Consider the following 26,167-nt stretch of genomic DNA (forward strand, 5'->3'; position numbering starts at 1 on the left):
CAGCCTCTCCTCTTTAGCGTATTTTAAAATAACGTTTTTTCTACTCACCAAAAGAAAGGCGGGTTGTGTCATTAGAAAGCCTACTTTCCTTAGTGGACGCACTCTGAGACCCCCACTTTTTTTCAAATATTCTCTATGAGGCAGTTCTCTGGGCAATATCGGTAGAGGGCGTATTGGAGTAACTAAAAGTTTTTTTTTCCTGGTGAAAACAAAATACCTTTTTGGCCAAAAAGTACCGTTAATATGTGTGGTGGGGGGCTCAGAGTGCGTCCACTAAGGAAAGTAGGCTTTCTATTGACACAACCCGTCTTTGTATTGGTGAGGTCAAACGTTTGTGAGATTTCCACTAAAGAGGAGAGGCTGGTCTGATTTCGATTTGAGATTTAAAACCGAAAGTCCATAGCCTTATACTGCAGGGCAGAATCGTAGAAGCAGTAGAAGGCTATGGACCAGAGCTAATATGGCTCTAACAGTAACAGGATATCCCATCGAGACCTGAGGACGCATCTCTGTCACCGTACAGCTTTTAAACCATTTTTTTATACTTTAGCGGTTGAAAAATAGCAGATCTACAAGCTCGGTAGCGCGGCACTCGGTGCTTGCAGATCTGCAATTTTTTTTTTAAATGGTAAAAATTGTGCCGCAAATCTTTCAATATATACCGGTATATTCTTCCACAGTGAACATTTTGATTTCAACTCAAATCTTTGCTTCTGCAGGGAGGGGGGTGGAACGACATATTTTCAGATCGGGGGGTCAGCGGCCGAATACATTTAAAAAATGTTTTGGGGGGGTGGGGGGGGGGGTCCTTGACATGAAAACGTTGAGCACTGACCACTCTTTAGGTCTTTAGAATACATTTTGTAGAATGTTGTCTCGGGTCTTGAAGGGATGGATATACAAGTGTGTATATGTTTTGCTTGATGTCTGCACCCAGATCGATAGCTGTTCTTTCATCACTCTCTCATAAGCAATGATTACACACACACACACACACACACACACACACACACACACACACACACACACACACACACACACACACACACACACACACACACACACACACACACACACACACACACAAAACACGTGGAAATACAGATGACAGATAACAGGACATCCACTTCATTCTGTGATATAATTACTAATCTAAATAAATCTTCATGGCCATGAATTTATCATTATTTATTACATTTTGACAGATTTAGACAATTAGAGTCACAGACCGATAAACCGATTTAGCATTAAGCATAACCATTGTTTGACTTTTGTGCTGATATTGGTATCAATCAACAATCATGAAGAGGATGAGTCCCAATCTGGCGTTCCGGATTTCGGGCATGTCATACAGAATTTGTCAAATCAACTTTTCAAACTTTTCAAATTAACTAGAATATATTTGTACTTTTGGACAAAATATCATCTCGACGACGCTGAGGTCCTCAGGGTCTCGACAGCGCGCTCCAGGAGTCTCAGCAGCGACGTGGGGTTGTACGGGAAAAGGTTCTTGGCGTGCAGCCTGGCCACCAGCCTCCCGAGCTCCGACAGACACAGGAGCGCTCTGGAGAGAACCGGCAAGGTCTGTCTGGACCGCCGCGCCGTTTCTTCTCCCGTCTGTCCTTTCTTTTGCCCAAACACGGACCCTGTCGTCGCAGTCACTGTCGTTTGCACCGCCCGTGCTGCCGAATCGTCGTCGTCGTCAGACGAGCGGCGCTCTGTTTGCACGTGCGTGTGGGAGGAGGAGTTCAAACTCCAGCCACCCTCGAGGCTACCGGCACGGACAACCTCCTCCATCACGTCACCCGACGTCCCGATGGCGTCCTCCTGCTGTGAAGCTTCTTCTACCTCCATGTCGCTCTCTGTGTCGGACTCTTCAGAGCTGCCGTAATCCACCAGTCGAACCTCTCCCCGTGCCCCCGCCGAGGCCACACTCGGGCCAGCAGCAGCGCTGCTAGCCAGCGGCCAGGCGGCGCCCTCGCGGCTCAGCACGGACGCAGCAGAGCTGCAACTCTCCACTCGTCCTCCAGGGTCCACGCCGGTCTCCTCCGCTCTTTGACACGCCTGTGAGCAAAGGTCATTATAGTTAACGAAAACTAGCGAAATAACGAAAACTACAATTGAAAAAAACAAAAAAAAATTGTTAACTGAACTACGTAAATAAAAACTATACTGAACTATAATGGAAAATCCACAACAATATTCCTGTAAGAATCCCTCCCGGTCGGCCAACAGGTGCTTCAGGTAAATGTTTAACGCATTCAAGCCGGGAACCTCTTTTGGTGTTTCAAGCATTATGTTATATTATGCTACTACTATAGCTTTTGAAAAATAGCAAATCGTGAAAATGTGGCGCAAATCTTTGAATATATATTCTTTCAGAGTGAACGTTTTTTTCTGGGGAGTCCCTGGAACAACATATTTTCAGATGGGGGTCAGCGGCCAAATACATAGATTTTTGGGGGTCCTTTGACATGAAAATGTTTGAGAACGAATGACATAGAAACATGGGTTTTTCAGAAAACTGTCAGGATTTAGAATACATTTGTAGAATTGTCCTCAGGTCTAAATGGGTTGAATGTTGTAATGAACCTACCTGTAAGAAACCCTCCCGGTCGGCCGCCAGGTGCTTCAGGTAACGAACGCAGTACTCCAGGAAGCAGGTCTCTGTGGAGATCAGGAAGTCCAGGAGGATGCTGTGGTCGAACGACACGCCAAGCAGGAGCAGCAGGAAGTGGCAGTGAGGGTTGGAGCCCGAGGCGCACAGTGGCTCCCCCTGGTGGCTGGAGGCCGAGGCTGCGTCACACGCCCCCGGGGACCGGCTGCTGCTGCAAAAGACACACACGGAAAGACATTAATTCATGTTGTCATTTGTGTTTACAAACCCAATTTAACCCATTTCTAAAAACGGGCTCAGTGCTTGTTATTACAATTTCTGAGGGGTGCTAGCCCCTCCTATATTCAGCTATAGTGTAGATTATTGCCTTAACGCAAACATTAAATGCCATTGAGAATTTACATCATATGTAGACGAGCAAATCGGCTATTTTCGTCCTACACAAAGTGTCCCATTGACAATGAATGGAGAATTTACCTCATATGTGTCTGAGCAGATAAACATAGTTAAGTCATGATGATGTACGATGATAAGAGGCGCCCCTCACTTCACACGGGTGTGATTTGTATTACTATCATTGTTAGATTTCCTAGCGTCCTGCTAATATCCTCATCTATTCCTCTGTCCTGGTCAGGTCAGAGGTCATCGCCCTGCTGGCTTATGGTAGACATTGTTGTCCAAATTCATGTCTGTGCCACGGACAGTGTCATACACATTCTGAAGAAAACCTGGAGAGACTGACATTCAGTAACTGGGTCTTTTTGATCCAAATAAGAACATTATAATGGTGTGCAAAATAATAAAAATCACACCCGTGTGAAGTGAGGGGCGCTCTTATCATCGTACGCCATCGTGACGTAAAATAGACACTATGCCAATTTGATACGATTTGATACGATTTTTCAAAAATAGCAGACCTACAAGCTCGTAGCGCGCCACTCGGTGGCGCGCTATGAGCTTGTAGATCTGCTATTGTTCAATAGCTAAAGTATAACAATGCTTTAAAACACCAAAAGGGGTTCCCGCCCAAAATGGGTTAAGCCAGTGGTTCCCAAACTTTTTCATGTCAAGGACCCCCAAATTGACATTTATCAGCCTGCGGACCCCCCATTTGTACGGCTCTAGCAGTCATTTTCAACCGTTTTCATTTCACGGACCCCCAGTTTGACATGCATTAAGGTACAGCCGCCCAGCGGCATTTCTATCTCTGGGACCCCAATTTATATTGTTGTCAGTGTTACAGACCCATAAGGGTCCATTTGGTTCCAAACTATCATTTAGCTGGGGACCCCCTGGAACTCCCTCAAGGACCCCTAGGGGTCCCAACCACTGTTTTAAGCATTATATTATACTTTAGCTATTGAAAAATGGCAGATCTACAAAAAATCTTGAAAATGTGTTGCAAAAATGAATATATTCTTCCACAGCAAACATTTTTAACTCATATCTTTGCTTCTCCGCAGCCAAATACAGATAATTCTGGGGGTCCTTGACATGAAAAAGGTTGAGCACCACTGACATGAGGTTTTTCAGAAAACTGTAGAAGACTGTTTTATATAATCGGCCTCCGGTCTAAATAGGTTAAAGTATACTACATATTGATGACCCCTGACCCCTGTACGGACACATCGATGACTTCTGACCTCTGAACCCCCACAATCTAAAGACACACATTAGTTTCCATAGCGTATATACATTTTGCTTAAGGCTTAATGTTTGCCATGCATTTGTACGGTACGTTTGCATAATGTTTATGCCTTTCTCTTGAGCAGGCCTCCAACTGTGTTGGTCTTTATCTCAACGAGACGAAAACTGAATACGTAAATATATGCAAATCCAACAATAACCACATTATAAAAACACTTAACAACACTCCTCTGAAACAGGTTGATGACTACAAGTATTTGGGTTCATATATCTTCTAGGCATGCAACGATACACTCAACTCATGATACGATACGTATCACGATAAGAGGTTCACGATACGATTTTTCAGTAGCATTACTTTTCATGTAAAATTACTTAATTTCTGTGCAACAACTGTAAACATGCTTTCATGTTTAAACCTAGCTCGAGTTAACATTTCTTATTTTCTTTGATGGCATCTTAGGATAGATGTAGACCTATTTGACCATCACCTGTGTCACAGTCTCACAGACACATACAGCTCCCCTCTGCAGGCCTCTACTACTGAAAGTGACTGCATGGAGTCTGTCTCATTTCTCTCCAAAAGCACGTGAATATGATGGAATATGATTACAGGGGGGGGGATGAAAATCGATTTTTAATAAATCGATACATATCGTCGGGATATAATATTGATATATATCGATATACGATATATCGTTACATGCCTAATATCCCCCGCCGGGATTAACGTATTTATTTATCACGCATTGCCAATGTTTTCCCCCCTTCAACCCTTATTTTGAAGAGCCAAATATCCGTAACCGGATGTTACGATGACGTGATGGTGTGTGTGGTGTCTTGACCGGTTGTTCTCTTGCTGGGTGCAGAAAAAACATGACTGCGAGTATCATCTTGGGAGGGACGGACGGACGGACGGACGGACGGACGGACGGACGGACGGACGGACGGACGGACGGACGGACGGACGGACGGACGGACGGACGGACAGACAGACAGACAGACAGACAGACAGACAGACAGACAGACAGACAGACAGACAGACAGACAGACAGACAGACAGGTCTACCTGGACATCAGAAGCAGAGATTTGGCCGCTTCCATCAGGTCATCGTCCTGTTCTCCAAACACCTGGGTGAGCCAGGAGCACGGGTGACCCCATGACCCCGGAGGGTGACCCCATGACCCCGGAGGGTGACCCGGCTCCGTCAGAGGGACATGGTGTTCCCGGAGGAAAGCCAGCAGAGCCTGCTGGTACCCAGAGGTCACTTCCTGCCGGTACCCAGCGGTCACTTCCATGGCCAGGTGGTCAGCACCTAAAAAACACCATGAGGGGACAAACCAACAGTCACATTCGGCACATACAAGGGACTAAATGCCACCAAAATGTGGATGACATTTTAATGTCATTAAAATGACATTAAAATGGCAACTAAAAAAATACGGGGAAGCAGCGTTTTGCTTCTACGGGCCGACGGCGTGTAACAAACTCCCACTGTACCTTCGACAGGCAGCCTCTGTAGACATTTTTAAAGCGCAGCTCAAGACTCACTTCTACACTCTTGCTTTTAATTGATCTTTTAATTTTTTTGTTATTCATGTCCTCACTGTATTGCATTACTGCTCTGTTTTTTTTTAGAGCAGTTTATGCCTTGCTTTTCTTTTCTTTTCTCCATTGCTCTGTAAAGCACTTTGAGCTGCATTTCATGTCATGAAAGGTGCTATACAAATAAAGTTTTATTATTATTATTATTATTAAGACATGCAAATCCCTTGGCTCTCAAAGGGCACCTACGGACGGCTGCAATTCGAAACTGGAACCGCGTAAAATCTAAATGTTCTGATGAATTGAAAAAGGTGGACCCTGTTGTAAACAAGTGTAGTGCTTTATCAGTGTGTCGTCCACAGTAACAGTCCGGTTCGGTCTCTATCCTTTTATTACTCTATGCTGGGGACACACCAATTCAGTTACTACTATGGCCCAGTGGTCCGCACCTAAAAAGAAATCACACCCGTGTGAAGTGAGGGGGGCTCTTATTATCATACATCATCCATTGATTATTATTTTTTTGATTTTTGAGGGGCGCTAGCCCCTCCTATAGGATTAAAGTTTGTTTTTAGTTCAATGTTTGTTTTAAAAATGCCATTGACAATGAAGGGACAATTTACATCATCTTGTCCCTAACACAAACATTAAATTCCATTAACAATGAAGAGAATTTAATGTTTGTGTTGGCACCGTTTGTTTTCACCATCATCTAATCATAGCAACATGAGTTAGACTTTAATATATTAGCGCCCCTCACTTCACATGGGTGTGATCTTTTTATTTAGCACAGCATAGAGCAATACAATAAAGCATACAAAAATAAAAAGGGAAAGTGCCAGGAGGAGGCTTTTTCAGAAATCTGTGATGATTTAGAAGACATTTGTAGAATCTGGTCTCAGGTCTAAATGGGTTAAATACTGGATATAGATCAATAGAACATTGGATGGATGGAAATACTGCCCCCTGCTGAGCAAACTGAAATAACCTATTTAGACCTCAGGCCGATTCTAAAAAACAGTTGTGGTGCTCAACCTTTTTCATGTCAAGGACCCCCAGAATTATCTGTATTTGGCTGCGGAGCCCCTGAAAATATGTTGTTCCAGGGATCCCCCAGAAGCAAAGATTTGAGTTCAAAAATAATATAATATTCAACGATTTGTGCCACATTTTCACGATTTCTCAGAAAACTGTTTTTAGAAGACATTTGTAGAATCAGGTCCTCAGGTCTTAAAGGGCCACTTCACCCCTTTTGCAACCAGTACTTTAGTGATGTTTAGGACGCAAGAAACACTTTCCAGTGTTTTATGTGTGTAATATGTTATTTTAGATATTTTAGTCATGACCAAAAACCTGTCATGAAAATGTAGTCTCACTTCCTTCCTGGACTACAAAGTCACACCTCCACGCAGCCTCCCCCCTCTCCACAAGGAGGGGAAGTGCACCAAAGCATTATGGGCATTGTAGGAATTCAGCAATCCAGTCAAACACACATGCTTCATTATGTTTCTGGCCATAGGGTGCAAATTTCAAATTGTGCTACTCTCATATACTACAAATACTATTAACATTGATTAAGTACAATTTCTTCCAGCGATGAAATGACCCTTTAATGGGGTTGATGAATTGATTACCTGGGCCAGCATGGGAGTGCATGGTGAGTTCCAGGGACTTGACGAGGATCAGGCTAACGGCTCTCAACATCACGTAGTCACGTTGCTGAGCTTCTGTAGCGCCACCACCAGGCAACCTGCGGCGGGACCCTCCGAAGGAAGACGACGCCTCCGTGACCGGAAGACGCCGAAGCCAACCGCCGTCCACGGCTCGCAACACGCCCTCCGCCAGTGAGGTCATGTCTGTGCAGAGGGCAAAGGTCATTACAGTTAACCAGCGAGGTCAACGTTATAGTTAACCAAAACTAAATCATTTAAAACATTTTCGTTAACTGAACTAAATAAAAACTATAAGAAAATTATAACTAAATGAAGCTGTATTGCCTGTTTACAAAACTAACTACCAGTAAAACAAATTGAAAAACACTAAAACTAATGAAAACTAAACTAAAACTAAGCATCTAAAAATGTATTAAAACAAGGAAAAATCATGACTGGGTTGCTACTACACGATTGGCTGGCAGCGTTTCAGCGGCGTTTCAGAGTATGGGGTCAGACTCCCATTGTCTTAGGCGGCGTTTCAGAGTATGGGGTCAGTCTCCCATTGGCTTAGGCGGTAATCCCATTGATTACTAGACATTGGTGACATTAGACATTGGTGACTATATTTGATACAGAGACAGTCATGGTGGAAAGAGGAGAAAAACCAAAATCCAAAATGAGTTAATAGCACAGGCAGACTCTTCACATACTAGAGCATGTCTGAAATAAATGTCAGAGCTGAAATCGACATGTAAATATGAAATAAATGCTTAACCCATTTTGGACTGAGGCCGATTCTAAAAACGCTTCTAAATCCTGATCTAAGTTTTCTAAAAAACGTAGGTCTGTACTGTACTACATACTGCACAGAACCCCAAGAGGGGTTCCCGTCCAGAAGGGTTAGAACACCAAAAGGGGTTCCCGCCCAGAATGGGTTCATGTAGCTATGTCAGAGTCCACAGAAGTGAAGTGTTTTCTCAACTCGCTGTTTTCTCTGCAAGACAGATTACTCTATAAGCCATATCTCCAGAACTGGTGGGTAAAACTGAACAACCAGTATGTCAATTTCAAGCTATGATTCCCTGCTTTCACATGACATAAAAAAAAAGAAAAAAAAAGAATCAATGAATGCCTCAGAAACTGACACATTTCATGAGCTGTTATTATGTCAGGTTTCACCTGACAAAACCTCAAAACTAAAACTAAACTACAATGAAAAACCCCAAACTATTCTAACCTTGGCAGAGCTGTTGACCTTTGACCCCGGTGGATGATGATGATGATGATGATGATGATGTCAGCGCTCCCAGCGCCATCATGTCCTCTCCAGCTCTCTGCAGCACGGCTCTCTTCAGGAGCAGCAGCGCACGCTTCTTCACAAAATAGTCCCCGGGTGAGTCGACGAGCCTCAGGAGCGCCGCGGTGCGACCGTGGACCAGTCTCTGACAGGGTAGAGGCTCGCTGGCTCCACGTATGGACCTGGAGCAGTGGGAAAAGGGTTGTTTTTATGTACAGTGTGGTTCCCAAACTTTTTCACGTCAATGACCCCCAAAATGACACTCATTAGCCCACGGACCCCCATTTGAAAATATATGCCAAGGACCTCCATTTTTTGCAGTGATTCTCAACCATTTAAATTTCACGGACCCCCATTTAATGGCATTTCCATCTCTGAGACCCCAATTTGTATTGTAAAAATAATATTAATTTAACTCTGAGACGGGTCCATTTGGTTCCATTTGTACACTCTCAGAGTTACAGACCCATAAGGGTCCATTTGGTTCCTAACTATCATTTAGCTGGGGACCCCCTGGAACTCCCTCAAGGACCCCTGGGGGTCCCCGGACCCCACTTTGGGAACCACTGCTTTACACCACTGACCTGGACGCAGTGAGCACCTCCAGAAGGTCCAGGAAGATGCATACGGTTCCCCCACGGTGCGCCGCGCTGCGTTCCCCCTCCTCGTCTTCTGGGAGAAGCTTTGAGAACAGAGCACCCAGGGCCGGGTCGAACGCCACCAGTAGCTTTTCTGGAAGTAATAATAATAATAACTAGAAGAAGTGCCCCTCGGGTCACAGGTCTCCACCAGGGCAGATCAGGTTGTGGCCTCCTGGTGGCGCTATAATAGGCCAATGTGAAAAAGGTGCCATTTCTTCTTACACCTTGGATGGCAATTGGATGATTTGAGGCATTTTGTTCCAAAATGTTGTGTTTTGCAAAAGTCCACCTATTGGTGGCGCTATAACATGCCAATGTGAAAAGGGTGGGATATATTCATCAGCCTAGTAGGAAAGTCTGTGAAAGATTTCACGTAAATTGCACGCTGCGTTCATGATTTGAGGCTTTTTGTTCAAAACGGGCCAATCCTGCAAACTTTGAAAGCCAATGTTAGCCAATTTGGATGGAATATGAAATATCTGACAGATCCGTCTTGAACACGTGACTGTATACATTCAGTTGATCCACATCAAGTCAGTCAGTACAATATACAGTGACAGTGGATCATCACAGTGCACAAAGACCAATAATCAAAAGACAGTGAAAGACACATCAATATCAAATGTACAAAATGTGTTTTTGACCTGAGATCAGATTCTAAAAATGTCTTCTACATCCTGACAGTTTTCTGAAAAAGCTATGTTTCTATGTCAGTCGTTCTTCGATTTTTCAAAAATAGCAGACCTACAAGCTCGTAGCGCGCCACTCGGTGGCGCGCTATGAGCTTGTAGATCTGCTATTTTTCAATAGCTAAAGCATAACATAATGCTAACACCAAAAGGGGTTCCCGCCCAGAATGGGTTAAAGAGCAGTCCATGCATAAGATTAATTATTTAACAGGGTTGGTTCTTGTTCACTTTATAATGATTGTGCTTGGGCGACAAAGTGACATTGCATTCATGCATTGAATTGACATTCCCTGTCATGGATTTGTGGTAATTTCTATTATAAAACAATGTATTGCCTTCATATAATTGTTGTTTTCAATTGTCAATTTTAATTCCTTGTCTAAAACAATGCTATAGGCTACAATTTACAATTTAGGCATTTAGCAGACGCTCTTAATCCAGAGCGATTTACATTAAGCAAGAACAAAAAAGCATGGGAATACATCACATATACCTGTATAAAAATGCATTTATCCTGAAACATGCATAAGCTAAGAACGTAACTAGAACATGTAATGACACTATACATATAAACTATACATATATGCTATACTATGCTATACATATGTCCTATGAAGTGCTATGACTACATACAATGCAATTATTGTGCTGTCTACATGACATGCTATAAGTCTGTTTCAAATGCTATCTAAGTCTAAAAAGTGCTATCTAAGGGGGTAGGGTCAGTGCTATGGGCCATGATGGCTGAAACCAAAAAGGGCAGAGAGAGTCAGAGACAGCAGAAACTGTGTCTATTCACTGCACATGAGAGGGGGAGTAGGTTCACATGAGAGTATAGTCTAGTCATTTAATTTACATTCATCCTACATACAGACAATAGGCTTCATTGTTGAAAGCTCCCCATTCAAAGTGATCCGTGATTTGAGTATCAAGTCATGTTTCCAAGCACATTTTTACTTTATGTATCTACCACCAACGTTTTAAATACTTTAACTTTGGGGGACAAAAAATAAATAACTGTAGAGAGAAAAATCTAGTACCTCTCTTCACACTTTACTGAGCGCACCTTTCTAATCTATAACTAACTGGCTATAACAATTTGTTGTTGCTGTGGCTGATGGCTCATTTAAGACGCACCACGTGGTGACATGAGCACCACTTTCACTGTCTGTGGATTATTCCGTCTGTTTGACCAGATAAGCGGTACCTGAAACATATTTCAAATTCATATTTGATGTTGGCAACTTGGCACTTAAAAGAAGAAGGGAAAACATGTCTGTGAGTCTGGCAAGTGGAGAAGCGTTTTAGAATGAAACTAGAAAAAGTGCCCCTCGGGGCACAGGTCTCCACCAGGGCAGGTCAGGTTGTGGCCTCCTGGTGGCGCTATAATAGGCCAATGTGAAAAGGGTGCCATTTCTTCATACGCCTTTGATGGCAATTGGATGATTTGAGGCATTTTGTTCCAAAAATGTGTTTTGCAAAAATCAACCTGTTGTTGGCGCTATAACAGGCCAATGTGAAAAGGGTGGGATATATTCCTCAGCCTAGTAAGAAATTGTGTGAAAGATTTCACGTAAATTGCATGCTGCGTTCATGATTTGAGGCTTTTGTTCAAAACGGGGCAATGTTGCAAACTATGAAAGCCAATTATAGCCAATTAGGATGGAATATGAAATATCAGACAGATCCGACTTGAGCACATGACTATAGAGATACTGTGTAACGATTTGTGAGATTTTTGGACAGAATCTGAAGGAGTAATATCAAAAAATGTGTTTTACAAAAGTCAGCCTCCTGGTGGCGCTATAAAAGGCAGATGCGGAAAATGCAGGTCAAAGGTTTGTCCTTGGCCTCTAGGGAGTGTACATGCAACGTTTCCCGCAGATCGGTGCAGTTTTAGGTAAAAAATGTGAAAAGCTGCCTCATGGTGGCGCTATAACAAGCCGTTCTGGAAAATGTGGGGCAGAGGTTCATCGTTGGCATCCAGGGAGTGTGTGTGCAAAGTTTGGCATCGACCGGGTTAACGGTGCCGGAGATTAGCTGGTAACAGACGGACGGAAGGACGGACACACACACACACACACGGACGGAGTGCAAAACATACTCTCTCCCCATGCCTTCGGCCTGGTGGAGACAATAACAGATTTGATTTGGGTTTTCAGCTCCAGAACATTACAGAGTAAATGAGGAGGCCAGAGACATGACTTTGCCTCATATATAAAGCGTCAGCCGCTTTACCATGTTATTTTAAATTATTAAGTTGCACTCTGGTGATGATTGTGTTTCAATATTTGCAACGAGCCTTAGAACTACAGTATCAGGGCAATCCAGGTTTTTAGCTCAGGATCGGTATCCATACCTTTATGTAGCCTACAGTTTTTTTTTTATATTTTCCACTGTGACATGATGCTTCCAGCTTTCTAATTTAGGCTAAAAGTTTAATTGAAACCACACCACACAACATATGCCTCGATCTGTGCACCCTGTGGAAATGATTCAAAACTTTAATCAAACAGTGGAGAGCTGTGTGTTGCTCATGAGGGGAACGGGGACTAACAAAGACCACACTTTGCCTCCCCATGATCTTATCAGCAAAAAAACAATTTGTATTGCTCAGATTCAAATTTGATTATTATTTGCTCCTTGCGCCAAAGTATTTGTTATTGACTCCAAATTATGTCAAATCTCTGACAGGTTCATCACAAAATGCAATGCAGAGAGCAAACCCATGGTAAGATTCATATCTTATCCAAGGCTGTTTAGTTTGCTGCAGTCAATGTACAGCTGGCTTTCTGTTTGAAGCCAGCAACGCTGAAACAGCGACAGTCAAATATACAGGATAAAATGTTTGTTTTATTTAGGTGTTACAACGTGATACATTGTAAAACCTAAATAAAATGTGGACAGGACAACGTAATACTGCCACATAAAAACACCTACGTTCATCAACCAGGAATTCAATACATTTACCGTTTTACTTCATCATCAGATGTGTGTAATAGATTAGTATAATACATATAATTAATCTATGACACAGTAGGCCTACATCACACAGTGTGAAAAGGGTGAATTGATGAATGATTAATACCATCAGTGATATTCAAGGTGTTAATGTAATTAAAGATTAACAATACAAGTAAAATATCAAAGTAGAAGGACAAGAAAGGTGTAATTGTGAAGGTCAATGACGTATGGTTAAGATAAGTGTTTACTAAATGTTTGGCATGTTTGGTAAATAATAGGCCCTAGTACTGTGATTCTAAGTTTTACATTTGTGTTAAAACTGTTTAAGTGCCAGGGACGAGAAGACGAGATGAATCTAATTATGTACTGATTGCCAGTGACGAGAAGACGAGATTTTTTTTTTTGTATTCTTTTCTTTTCTTTTCTTTTTTTAAAAAGTCCATATTTTGAAAATTCCTCTAATCTGGTGTGCAGGTGATGACATGCACATGACATGCACAATAGAATTAAAAAATATATATTTTATTTATAATGGGAATAGTGGCACCCAGGACCAAAACTGGTGTCCACCAGGTGGCACTTAAGCAAGGGGGTGAAACTTGTCATGGGTGCCTTGTTTACTTGATTTGCAGATACCTGACTAATTATCACCTGAATAGCAGATGTAAATACAGCCATTAATCTATCTTCTAATAGCTGTAGAGCCTGGCCATCCGTCCAATCAGGTGGGCGTGACAATCTGGGGGGGAGGGGGGGGGGGGGGGTCCTACAGTGGGTTTAAAGGTTCATGGTTAAAGTTGAGTTCCATCATCCAGAGATCATTTTCTGTGCTGTTATCTCATTCACTAACGTGACTTGATCATCAAAAGGTTCACTTTGAAAAGCTCATGGTAAGATGCTACACCATCTCTTTCTAAATTGGGAGTAGACATTGTTTACTGTGTATACTTAAGGAGTTTTCTATCAAACTTGTTTAATATGCTTGGAAACGTTGTGCCACCCTTTTTTCCATCTTGTTCAAAAACGCTGTTAATGCAAACATTTCCTTGTGTTTCCTTCAGAACTAAAACATGCAGTATTTATAGCAGTATAATATAATAAACTAGAAAAAGTGCCCTTCTGGGCACAGGTTTCCACCAGGAGGATAGGACTGTGTGAGATGTTTGGCAAAATGTTTAGTAGTAATATAAACATGTTTGCCTTTGCAATTGGATGATTTGAGGCATTTTGTTCCAATCAACCTGTTTTGCAAAAATCAACCTGTTGGTGGCGCTATAACAGGCCAATGTGAAAAGGGTGGGATATATTCCTCAGCCTAGTAAGAAAATGTGTGAAAGATTTCACGTACATTGCATGCTGTGTTCATGATTTGAGGCTTTTGTTCAAAACGGGGCAATCTTGCAAACTGTGAAAGGCAATTATAGCCAATTAGGGTGGAATATGAAATATCGGACAGATCCGACTTGAGCACATGACCATAGAGATACTGTGTAACGATTTGTGAGATTTTTGGACAGAATCTGGAGGAGTAATATCCAAAAATGTGTTTTACAAAAGTCGGCCTCCTGGTGGCGCTATAAAAGGCAGATGCGGAAAATGCAGGTCAAAGGTTTGTCCTTGGCCTCTAGGGAGTGTGCATGCAACGTTTCACGCAGATCGGTGCAGTTTTAGGTAACAAATGTGAAAAGCTGCCTCATGGTGGCGCTATAACAGGCCGTTCTGGAAAATGCGGGGCAGAGGTTCATCGTTGGCATCTAGGGAGTGTGTGTGCAAAGTTTGGCATCGACCGGGTTAACGGTGCCGGAGATTAGCTGGTAACGGACGGACGGAAGGACACACGGACGGACACACACACACACACACGGACGGACACACACACGGACGGAGTGCAAAACATACTCTCTCACCATGCCTTCGGCCTGGTGGAGACAACTATTGATATAGTAGGCCTACCTTTCTTACTCCTATAGTTTCATTGAAGAACTACACCTTTCTCTTTGCACTGAAACTAATAAGTGACTATTTACATTGTTGTTGGTTTGAGTTCATGCTGACTTGCTGAAAGTTGCTCTGGATAAGAGTTTCTTTTACATGCATACAGCATACAATTGTGGATTCTAAATTACATCCATATGCTCTTGTGTTGTAGGCTGACCACATGGACTCCAGGCTGATTGTGACCATGGATCAGCACACCCCAGCATGCTACACTAGTGGTATCGATGGTAGCTTTGAGTACCGTGATCTGGAGGCGGCAGAGACCCTCATCAGCATGAGCTTCTGGTGTCAGAGGTCAAATCAGCACAAACCACTCCCACTGACATTTACTGATACCTCCTGTGACTCCCATCAGCCACTTCCTGAAGGATCTCCTGACACGCCAAAGGGCCTGCAGGTTGCACTGCCCTCGCTGGTAAGACCGACCGCACACACGCACGCACACACGCACTGTGACACACACGCACTGTGACACACACACACACACACACACACACACACACACACACACACACACACACACACACACACACACACACACACACACACACACACACACACACACACACACACACACACACACACACACACACACACACACACACACACACACACACACACACACCAACTATTTTTTGTGTACTGAATTCGTTAAAACAGCTAACCACATCAGCAGGGGTTATTAATATATTTCAATAATGTCTTGCTGGACATGTAATAACATTGATTTTTGCCCCTCAGTTTTCGGCAGGCTCCTTCTCCTCATTTGCCACGGACTATGGCGTAAAACACATGACATACAGTGGTATGCAGAGAGGTGGTGAGGCAGAGAGAGCGTTGGAAACAGTCCAGAGCCTCTTGAGGAAAACCACTGACAGCCTTGCTGGATTACGCGGTCACACCAGGATCCGCGCCAAAATCCGGATGGGCAGGAGGCTATACATGGGCAGGAAGCTATACTCGTCATTGCCAGTCTCACCTGCTCAACCGAAGCCACAAAGGCCCAACAGGAAGGCACCCTACCCAAGGAGGAAGGTGAAGTCCCCAGGATGGTTAAACGACTATGTGACATGTTAGCCCATGTGGCTAAAATGGGAATTGTGCCACGTTTGTTTTGTTCCAAACATGACTTATGAATTATTTTGTTGCTATCCAATTCAAGAATACTTCTTCCATCGCTGCTTTATTAGGGCTATAGGGAAGATGCCATAACATAATAGCATGTCCTTCTGGCTCTCATATGTGTGTAGCCCATGGATAGTTATGGGTACAGGGTTTCTGGGAAGTTTCATTAAATATGCAAGGACCCAGGGCCAGGATCAGGAGCACTGGCTGCAGTAAAAGTTTCCAAGTAGCCACTGTGGCAGGGCAGTTCAGGTCAAACAGAGACCACTGAAAGCAAGAGGTGAGCTGAGGCTGCCAAGGATGCAGCACCTCTGGTGTGATTTGATGGACAATTGGCCAGGACAGATTTGCTTGGCGTTTCACAGAAATGCTATATATTGCATGTTCTCTCCCTGCACATTAACTCGTGGTGATCGACAAACAGCAGAACATTGGAATGGACAGCAGTGGCTTGTACATATAATGGCTACTCTATGGTTTAGTGCGTCCTGAACAACATACAGTACATATACTAGAATACTATAGTACATTTTGAGGAGTTTTAACGGGAGCCTTGCTGATTTTAGTGATCCGCCTGTAGTTTTATATAGCAAATGCAATGTCAATCGGTGGTTTGCCACCAAAATGTGGAACGCCCTACCAACTGTCATTAAGACATGCGAATCCCTTGACTCCTTCAAAACCGCTCTCAAAGGGCACCTACGGATGGCTGCAATTCGAAACTGGCCCCCGTAAAATCTGAATCCCCCCCCCCCCCCGCCCCCCCCCCTTTTTTTCCCCTCACTGTATATATTTCTTTTCCCTTTTTACCTCCTTTATGATGAATTCCTGTTCTGTCTATAGAAGTGTCTATTTGTACGTCTCTAAATGTTTTGATGATTTGAACATGGTGGACCCTATTGGAAACAAGTGTAATGCTTAATTGGGTCGTCCACTCACAGTTAACAGCCTTTGTATTGAGTTTGTGCTTGAAATGTACTGTAATTCTGCAAACTGTTAATAAATTCTTCAATCAATCAATCAATCAATACTATTTAGTGTACCATTATGCAAGCTGTGGTTTATATTAATGTTGGGGTTGTCTCAGGTAACAGTGACTATCCTTAACCCATTTTGGGCGGGAACCCCTTTTGGTGTTTTAAACATTATGTTGTAATTTAGCTATTGAAAAATAGCAGATCTACAAGCTCATAGCGCGCCACCGAGTGGCGCGCTACGAGCTTGTAGGTCTGCTAATTTTGAAAAGTCGTGAAAATATTTCAGAAAACTGGAGGATTTAGAAGATTTATTTTAAATTTTGAGGTCAGGCCTAAAATTAATTGCTAGATGTTTTTCTTTCATTGTATTTATTTTAACTTATTATTTCGTAATAAACATTCAAAGTCGAGAGATGGTTTGTGGTGTGTGCTTTATCAGATTTGTGCAGGACGAAACAAGATGCTGTACAGCCACATATTATAGGGATGTCCGCACACTGATTTGAAGCTCCCAGGATTTTTTTTAATTTGTTTGTTTGTTTATTTATTTGTTCAAACAAATAAATAATTTTCCCGGGAGCAGAGAAACAGTGTGCAGACCTACAAGCTCGTAGCGCGCCACCTTTTCAATAGCTAAAGCACAACATAATGCTAACACCAAAAGGGGTTCCCGCCCAAAATGGGTTAAAGACAGACAGTCGTATAACTTAAGACCTGGAGGTGTGGCCGATGATGTTGATGATGTTTGGCCAGTCAAACTAGCTAAACAGCATTGGCCACGCCAATGGCCAATTGGCCACGCCTTAACATGCTCTAAAGTTTAGAGCATGTTAAACACACATTACCAGATAACTCTTAGCAGTCTCATTTTTGCTCCTATAATAGATTAATAGGAGCAATAAAAGCAATAAAAGACCTTCAATTGTACTGTTTGTTGACAATTATTTTGTTAATAAAAAGCTGTCAAACACTAAGAAATTATTTGTATTAATTTATTCACCAAAGAGGTTAACTGAGCTAACACATAGAGGAGGCGGAGTGTATCCATGTACTGACAATATTGACATCCAATTAAGTATTTTAACTTGTCTTCTGCCAGGACACTTTGCCTGTGCATTTTGAAGGCTCACAATTTATTCTTGTAATAATCTTTCAGCACCAGCCTTAAACATGTAGTGTTGTTGTTAGTAGGAATAAAGACATCGACACCTGGGAGGAGGTGGACTAAGAAAGGGGAGGAGCGAACGGAACCAAGTTCCTGTTTCTCTTTTTGAGGGGCCTCCTATGTCCAGCTTTTAGTGTGTGTGTAAACACATACTTTGTCCTACACAAACATAAAATGCCATTGACAATGAATGGACAATGTTACGCAAAACATTGCGTAACACAAACATTGAAGACGAAGGTGAGGACACAAATTCTGATTGGCGGGAATGCGATGATATATGATGTATGATGATAAGAGTGCCCTTCAATTCACACGGGTGTGATTTTTCTTTTACCGGTTGGGTTCCTAATTGTCTATCCAACAAGTCTTCTATGCCTCTATTACTTACTTACTTACTTATGCTATCGCTCCTTTTCATGGAGCATAAGCCGTTGAATACAGTTCTCCAGAGTCCTGCCTCTATGGCACTGATAATGTTAAGTGTGGCAAGTAACATAATTGCAAGTCTAAGCTCACAACATTCACAATCTGTGAATGTGCACGTGCATTGAATGGGTTGGCCCTCTCGATGTAGCTTGATGCATGACAGCCTGTGGAAATAATTCAAAACTTCAACCTAATGAGAAAGCTGCATATTGTTGCTCATGAGGGAACTAACTACACCGTAATATAGTGATATCTGCTCCAATTAGTCAAAGATCTTATGAGTGAAAACTATTTGTATTGCTCAGATTTGCATTTTATTAACCCTAGAACAGTTTTGTTACACCATCACTAAAAACGGGTATATTTACCCAATGTAAAATATTCCATAAAAATATTTTCATCAAAATATATTGAAGTACAGCAATACATGGCAACTTGAGGTCTTCTTTAATATTTCATCATGGCTTTTCACTAAAAAACTAAAAAACTATATCTGGGGGGGCCCTATCATAGGGGGGCAAAATCTGTGAACATTTGGGAACTTCTCTTTTGGTCCACCCATTCCTAAGACATGTGAGAATGGTCCAGTGAAGAAATCAAATAAAATAAAATCACTAAACACGGGTGAAATTCACCCGAACACCTGCCTCTAGAAAAAAAATCACACCTGTGTGAAGTGAGGGGCGCTAATATATTAAAGTCTAATATATTTATATATAAAAGTCAACTAATGTTGATTGATTGTTTTACATCACCATTAGGTAATGGTGATGTAAAACAAACGGTGCCAACACAAACATTAAATGCCATTGACAATAAAGAGACAATATGATGTAATGAGGGACAATATGACGTACAGTTTCCCTTCATTGTCAATGGCGTTTTTAAAACAAACATTGAACTAAAAACAAACATTAAACCTGTATAGGAGGGGCTAGCGCCCCTCAAAAACATGGATGTGGGCAGGGAAACAAGCCTACCTTCTATGATGTCACTGAGCATCATGAATGTACTGAAAGACCACCTCTACTCAGACATCAGCAACATCATGAAAATTACAAAAATATAATAGTCCGGGTGAAAATCACCCGTGTTTAGTGTTCTAGGGTTAACTATTTGTTCCACAAGACTATATTATGACAGGTTGAAGTTAATTTTTCTATTGACTGCACATTATGTCAAGGCTCAAGTCTGAGCCACCGTTCCCATTTGCATGGTGAATGAAGGCACCTCAGACATCAGCAACATTATGATGTCACTGAGCATCATGAAGGTACTGAAAGACCCACCTTACGCCGGGGCTCCACTGGACGTGTCAGCGTTGCGTCTCCGTCACCGTCAGGGAATGTTCCCTTTTTAATCAATGAAGGGTGGCTCCACTGCCTACGATGCGTTGCGTGACTGCTTTAAAATTGCCCCGGTTCGTTTTTTGACCCGCGTCACACGCGTCACACTCGGCCGGTGAAAATCACCCGTGTTTAGTGTTGAGTTCTAGGGTTAGAAATGTCTCAGGAGTTTGTTAGTAATGCCAAAATGCCGCAGCTCGCTTGGTGTTCAACCAGCCAACATTCTCACACCAACAGTCTCCCCGCTTCTCTGCTCCCTCCATTGGCTCCTGGTCGCTGCCCGCACAGAATACAAAACTCTGATGCTGGCATTCAAAGCAACCAAAGGCATCCCCATATCTTGCAAGTCTGATCGAACCCTACAAACCCTCCCGCGCACTCAGATCAGCCAACGCAGGGAAGCTGGAAGTACCTTGATTAAAAACGCCGGGACAACACTCCACACGTCCCAAACTCTTCTCTTCTGGCTCCAAAACTGTGGTTAGTCTGAAAACCCACCCACTCTTCAGACTCCATCTTAGCCATAGCACTTGCTTTAGCACTCGCCCTATAGCCCAATGACCTACCAGGCGAATGTAAAGGCTCAACTTATAACTTAGAAAGCATTTTATGTAGACATAGCACAATAGAGTGTATATGCATAGTTTCATTATATAGATATATGTTGTTGTGTTCGTAGCTTACGTATGATTCATGAGCGTCTGATAAATGCCTAAATTGTAAATTGTTAGTGAAGACTTAGTAAAGAGTTAGTTATATGTTGTTAATATGTTGTTTCAAAATAGTGACCCAGGGTGCCCAATGTTATTTTTGTAATTTTTCTGTAATTTTTTATAAAAATCACAAAAAATAAATAAATAAACATTTTATTTTCAAAGACGTCCACAGACGTCCTGGGCACCGCATAGCGGTAATTCCCAGGACGTCTGTGGACGTCTTGGACACAGGAAGTGTTAACTGTGAGCTAGAGACTATGGGAAAGTATGAAAATAATAATTATTAGGGCATATTAGGGTTTTGTTAAAACACCAAACCTGTTTTCCTTTCCTCGGATGCCTTGAGAAGTGTCTTCAAGACGTTGGTGAGTGACCAGATGCAGGCGTCCAGTTCAGCACAGGGACAGGGACTCTGGAACGCCTCCACACATTTCTGCTGCCACACCGGATTGACTGCATCCTGGGAAAGGAGAAGAGGAGTCACACCGGATTAAACTGCATCCTGGGAAAGGAGAAGAGGAGTCACACCGGATTAACTGCATCCTGGGAAGGGAGAAGAGGAGTCACAACGGATTAACTGCATCCTGGGACGGGAGAAGAGGAGTCACAACGGATTAACTGCATCCTGGGAAGGGAGAAGAGGAGTCACACCGGATTAACTGCATCCTGGGAAGGGAGAAGAGGAGTCACACCGGATTAACTGCATCCTGGGAAGGGAGAAGAGGAGTCACAACGGATTAACTGCATCCTGGGAAGGGAGAAGAGGAGTCACACCGGATTAACTGCATCCTGGGAAAGGAGAAGAGGACCACACCGGATTAACCCATTTTGACCTGGGAACGATTCTACAAATATGTCTTCTAAATGCTGAGTTATCTGAAAAACCCATGTTTCTAATATGTCAGTGGTTCTCAAACTGTTTCATATCAATAACCCCCAAAAATATATGTATTTGGCCGCCGACCCCCGTCTGAAAATATGTTGTTCCAGGGACCTCCCAGAAACAAAGATTTGAGTTAAAAACGTTCACTCTGAAAGAATATAATAATTCAAAGATTTGTGCCACATTTTCACGATTTTTCAAAAATAGCAGACCTACAAGCTCGTAGCGCGCCACTCGGTGGCGCACTATGAGCTTCGCGCCGAGGGGTTCGCGCCCAGAATGGCTTAACTGCATCCTGGGAAGGGAGAAGAGGAAATCCTTTGTACAAAGAAGACATTATGAAGAAACATTGAACACCTATGAACATTTATGATAAGAGTTTGGTAGACAAAATATATTAGCAAAATACACCTTTTTTTTGTAATGGGAGGTTGCCAGAACTCCTTTCTACAAGCACCAGGAACTAGAAGGAAGTGAAAAAGATCCATCAGTTTCCTTTATTTTTTGACGGTGGTTTGATTGATTGACTATTGGGTCTCAGGAGATATCTGTGGGTCGTAGTTAGAATCATGTACAGAAACACAATCACAAGTAATTCATATGTTGTTTAGTGGTTTATTATTATATCACACACTGACCACTATAACTATAACAATAGCACAGTAAAGTACGGTACGGTACGGTACGGTACAGTACGGTACAGTACAGTACAGTACAGTACAGTACAGTACAGTACAGTACAGTACAGTACAGTACAGTACAGTACAGTACACAAACAGCCTGCACCGCTCAGTTCACACGGGTGTGATTTTTATTTACAAGTGATTTCTGAGATGGGAGTGAGACGCAGTGATATTTTAAAAACGTAGTAGTAGTGAAGTAGTGAAGTTTTAATACTTACAAAGTAGTGAAGTTGACAGATGACAGATGTCGATGCGCTCTTCGCAGCCAGGTGAGATAGCATCCTGTCTTCAGCATGGAAACACTGAACCTAGAGGCCAAAGGCGGGATTGCACCAAAAATACATAAAACATTTTACTCCAGATTATCATCAAGTGTTTTTTATGAGTCGGGGTGTCTGCTTCTGCCATCACATGTGATTAGTAAAATAAATAAATAAGATACTGAAATCCTCCACAATATAAAGTGTGATTAACCAACTTAGCTGAGGTCATAGACCAGATATTAACTATACTGCAAAACAAAAAAAAGTAATAACAATAATGATAAGGGAACACTTATCGTCATAGTATAAAACAAAGTCCGTTTTTTTTGCAGTTGTGAACAATAGCCAAGTAAATACATATCCATTGGCCAATCAAATGGTTCACTGCAGCTCAACAGTCAGTGTGAGGGGTGTTCAGGAGATATCTGTGAGCTCTGCGTTTAAAGGCTTGAAGGCCAAGGTCTTAATTTAAGGGATAGAGTACACCAAATGTCCGATATACAAGCTCACAGCGCTACAAGCTTATAGCCTTGTGAGCTTGTAGATCTCTTCATTGGGATTCCTGTCAAGTGTTCAGAAGCTGCAGTACATGCAGAACAGCGCTGCCAGGGTCCGAATGAGAGTCCGTAGACATGACCACATAACACCCATCCTCTTCACACTGCACTGGCTCCCCGTTTCAGCCAGGATCGACTACAAGTATGGTCTGGGTACGACTGCTTCTCTGAGTCCTAGAGCTATCTGCTGTCTGTCTGGGTACGACTGCTGCTCTGAGTCCTAGAGCTCTCTGCTGTCTGTATGGGTACGACTGCTGCTCTGAGTCCTAGAGCTCTCTGCTGTCTGTCTGGGTACGACTGCTGCTCTGAGTCTAGACCTCTCTACTGTCTGGGTACGACTGCTGCTCTGAGTCTAGACCTCTCTACTGTCTGGGTACGACTGCTGCTCTGAGTCTAGACCTCTCTGCTGTCTGGGTACGACTGCTGCTCTGAGTCTAGACCTCTCTACTGTCTGGGTACGACTGCTGCTCTGAGTCTAGACCTCTCTACTGTCTGGGTACGACTGCTGCTCTGAGTCTAGAGCTCTCTACTGTCTGGGTACGACTGCTGCTCTGAGTCTAGACCTCTCTACTGTCTGGGTACGACTGCTGCTCTGAGTCTAGACCTCTCTACTGTCTGGGTACGACTGCTGCTCTGAGTCTAGACCTCTCTACTGTCTGGGTACGACTGCTGCTCTGAGTCTAGAGCTCTCTACTGTCTGGGTATGACTGCTGCTCTGAGTCTAGAGCTCTCTGCTGCTCTGAGTCCTAGAGCTCTCTACTGTCTGGGCACGACTGCTGCTCTGAGTCTAGAGCTCTCTGCTGTCTGGGTACGACTGCTGCTCTGAGTCCTAGAGCTCTCTACTGTCTGGGCATGACTGCTGCTCTGAGTCTAGAGCTCTCTGCTGTCTGGGTACGACTGCTGCTCTGCGTCCTAGAGCACTCTGCTGTCTGGGTATGACTACTGCTCAGAGTCCTAGAGCTATCTGCTTTCTGTCTGGGTATGACTGCTGCTCTGAGTCCTGGAGCTCTCTGCTGTCTGTATGGGTACGACTGCTGCTCTGAGTCTGGAGCTCTCTACTGTCTGTCTGGGTACGACTGCTGCTCTGAGTCTTAGAGCTCTCTGCTGTCTGTCTGGGTACGACTGCTGCTCTGAGTCTTAGAGCTCTCTGGCAGCTAATCATTTAGACCCGTTATTGACCTTATACCAACCTTAAAAAACGTACCTTAGTTACTTCACCAAGAACGGTGGTCCCTTATTGGTCGGTGGAATACACCGACATACATACAGATCTACAAGCTTACAGCACGTCACTTTGTGATGCGTTGTAAGCTGGTAGATCAGCTATTTCCGCTATTTATTTATTTTCTTTTTGTTTAATATACCAATAATTTCTTGGTATATTTGTCATCTTCCCTGTGCACTTACTTATTACGAAACCTAAAACGCAAACAGAAATGTAATTTCTGCTCATAATGTTCCAATTTATATTGTTAATCGGAATTATTTGTGCGTCAACTTAAAATGTGTAATCGTGACAGACAGCTGTAGTGGCAATTTTAGAATGTCAATTATAACTATTAAATATATAAGTAGTACCTTGTTTTCCATTCAGTCAAATAGGATGGACTATCACAAATACGCATTCGGACTGACCGACAGCTGTCACCTGACAGCTGAATTAGTTTCCAAGCCAGGCAGAAGGTGTTACTATTGCCAAATAGATCTCATCTTTCCATCCTACTGTAAAACACCATGTCAGCAAATATACATTGGGATAACTATTCCTGTCAGAGCAAAAAGGAGACTACCAATACAGCTGTCAAATCTGACAGCTGGAGTTCCCATGCTCACGAAGACCATTGTCAACAAAGGTGTTGCTAGTGGTGTGCTCTCTCATCTTAGCTTGGATGAGAATAGCATGTTGTTTCCTGCTTGCTTAACTCCGACCATAAACGGAGATGTAGTGAGACCACCTGTTATTATCTATCCATGTCCTGTTGTATTTGAATAAAACACCTGTCACTGACTGTCAATTTGGGGGTGTGTGGTTGGGAAATAAAGGGGAGGGAAAGGAACAACTTGGGGAGGGAACGGGGTGACACTCACTTTTGACTGTACTACGATGAGCAACCATGCTACCATTCTGCTGTACTGAGATGATCGGAACGAATAAAGAACGATGATTGACAATATGCCGGACTCCTTGATGCTGTGTCATGCCTTCACCTCCCTCTGCTGATTGCCAATGATGGGACCTCATAATTTCCTTAACACAGCCCTATCGTGGCCTATGATGTGAGATATTTCTTGCACACTCACCAGTTTGGACATGAGATCGTGTCGTTGGAACAGCTCTCTCCAGACCTCCCAGAGGTAGTGTGCCTGTGGAGCCATCATGCTGCTTTGAGACGTCATCAGTTTGGAGCTGATCTTCTCAACCAGTGTCAAACTAACACATGCCAACTCCAATTGGCAAAAAACACTAGAATCTCTCTCTTCTTGCACATAATCAGCATCATCAGACAACAACAGCAGTCCTGCACTCACACTGCAGGTGATCACAGATGCCAGCTCCCCAGCACCTTGGCAGGGTTTCTCTGAGTCTCCCCCCATGATCAGCTCTCCAGCACCTTGGCAGGGTTTCTCTCTCCCCATGATCAGCTCCCCAGCACCTTGGCAGGGCTTCTCTGCCCCCAGCTCCCCAGCAGCACCTTGGCAGGGTTTCTCTGCCCCGGTGATCAGACCGTTGTAGCCGTCGGTTAGTGAATCCACTATTCTGCTATAATCCATTTTTTACAACTCCGCAAATATACAGATCCACACACACCAGAGAGCTTGCCTTGCACCACCACTCCTGACTCCCGTGTCCCGTCCTTTGAATGTTAATTAAACTGTGCGCTCATAAACAGCAGAGTGAGTTGAGACAACAACAAAACAAGCATGCTTCTCTTCCTTCCTTCCGTATTGACGGGAGAGCCACCAGTGTT

The 26,167-nt window shown here is 43.1% G+C and overlaps 1 protein-coding gene across 3 annotated transcripts; it reads right to left on the bottom strand.

Moving 5' to 3' along the window:
• Positions 1 to 1,208: 1,208 nt before the first annotated feature.
• lins1 (lines homolog 1) lies at positions 1,209 to 26,167 on the bottom strand. 3 transcript variants are annotated; one of them, XM_079496995.1, is made up of 10 exons: positions 25,853 to 26,167; positions 25,500 to 25,810; positions 22,597 to 22,686; positions 21,131 to 21,272; positions 9,347 to 9,494; positions 8,703 to 8,944; positions 7,445 to 7,666; positions 5,334 to 5,580; positions 2,597 to 2,828; positions 1,209 to 2,064 (listed from the first exon to the last, which is right to left on the bottom strand). In XM_079496995.1, the coding sequence occupies exons 1-10, from the start codon at positions 25,968 to 25,970 to the stop codon at positions 1,423 to 1,425; spliced, it is 2,394 nt and encodes a 797-aa protein (XP_079353121.1). In that variant the 5' UTR covers positions 25,971 to 26,167; the 3' UTR covers positions 1,209 to 1,422. The 3 variants fall into 3 exon arrangements, with proteins under 3 accessions (XP_079353121.1, XP_079353120.1, XP_079353119.1); XM_079496994.1 differs by having other exon boundaries at positions 2,597 to 2,825; positions 25,500 to 26,167; XM_079496993.1 differs by having other exon boundaries at positions 25,500 to 26,167.

The sequence above is a fragment of the Electrona antarctica genome (genome assembly GCF_951216825.1).
Source record: "Electrona antarctica genome assembly, chromosome: 3".
NCBI lineage: Eukaryota > Metazoa > Chordata > Actinopteri > Myctophiformes > Myctophidae > Electrona > Electrona antarctica.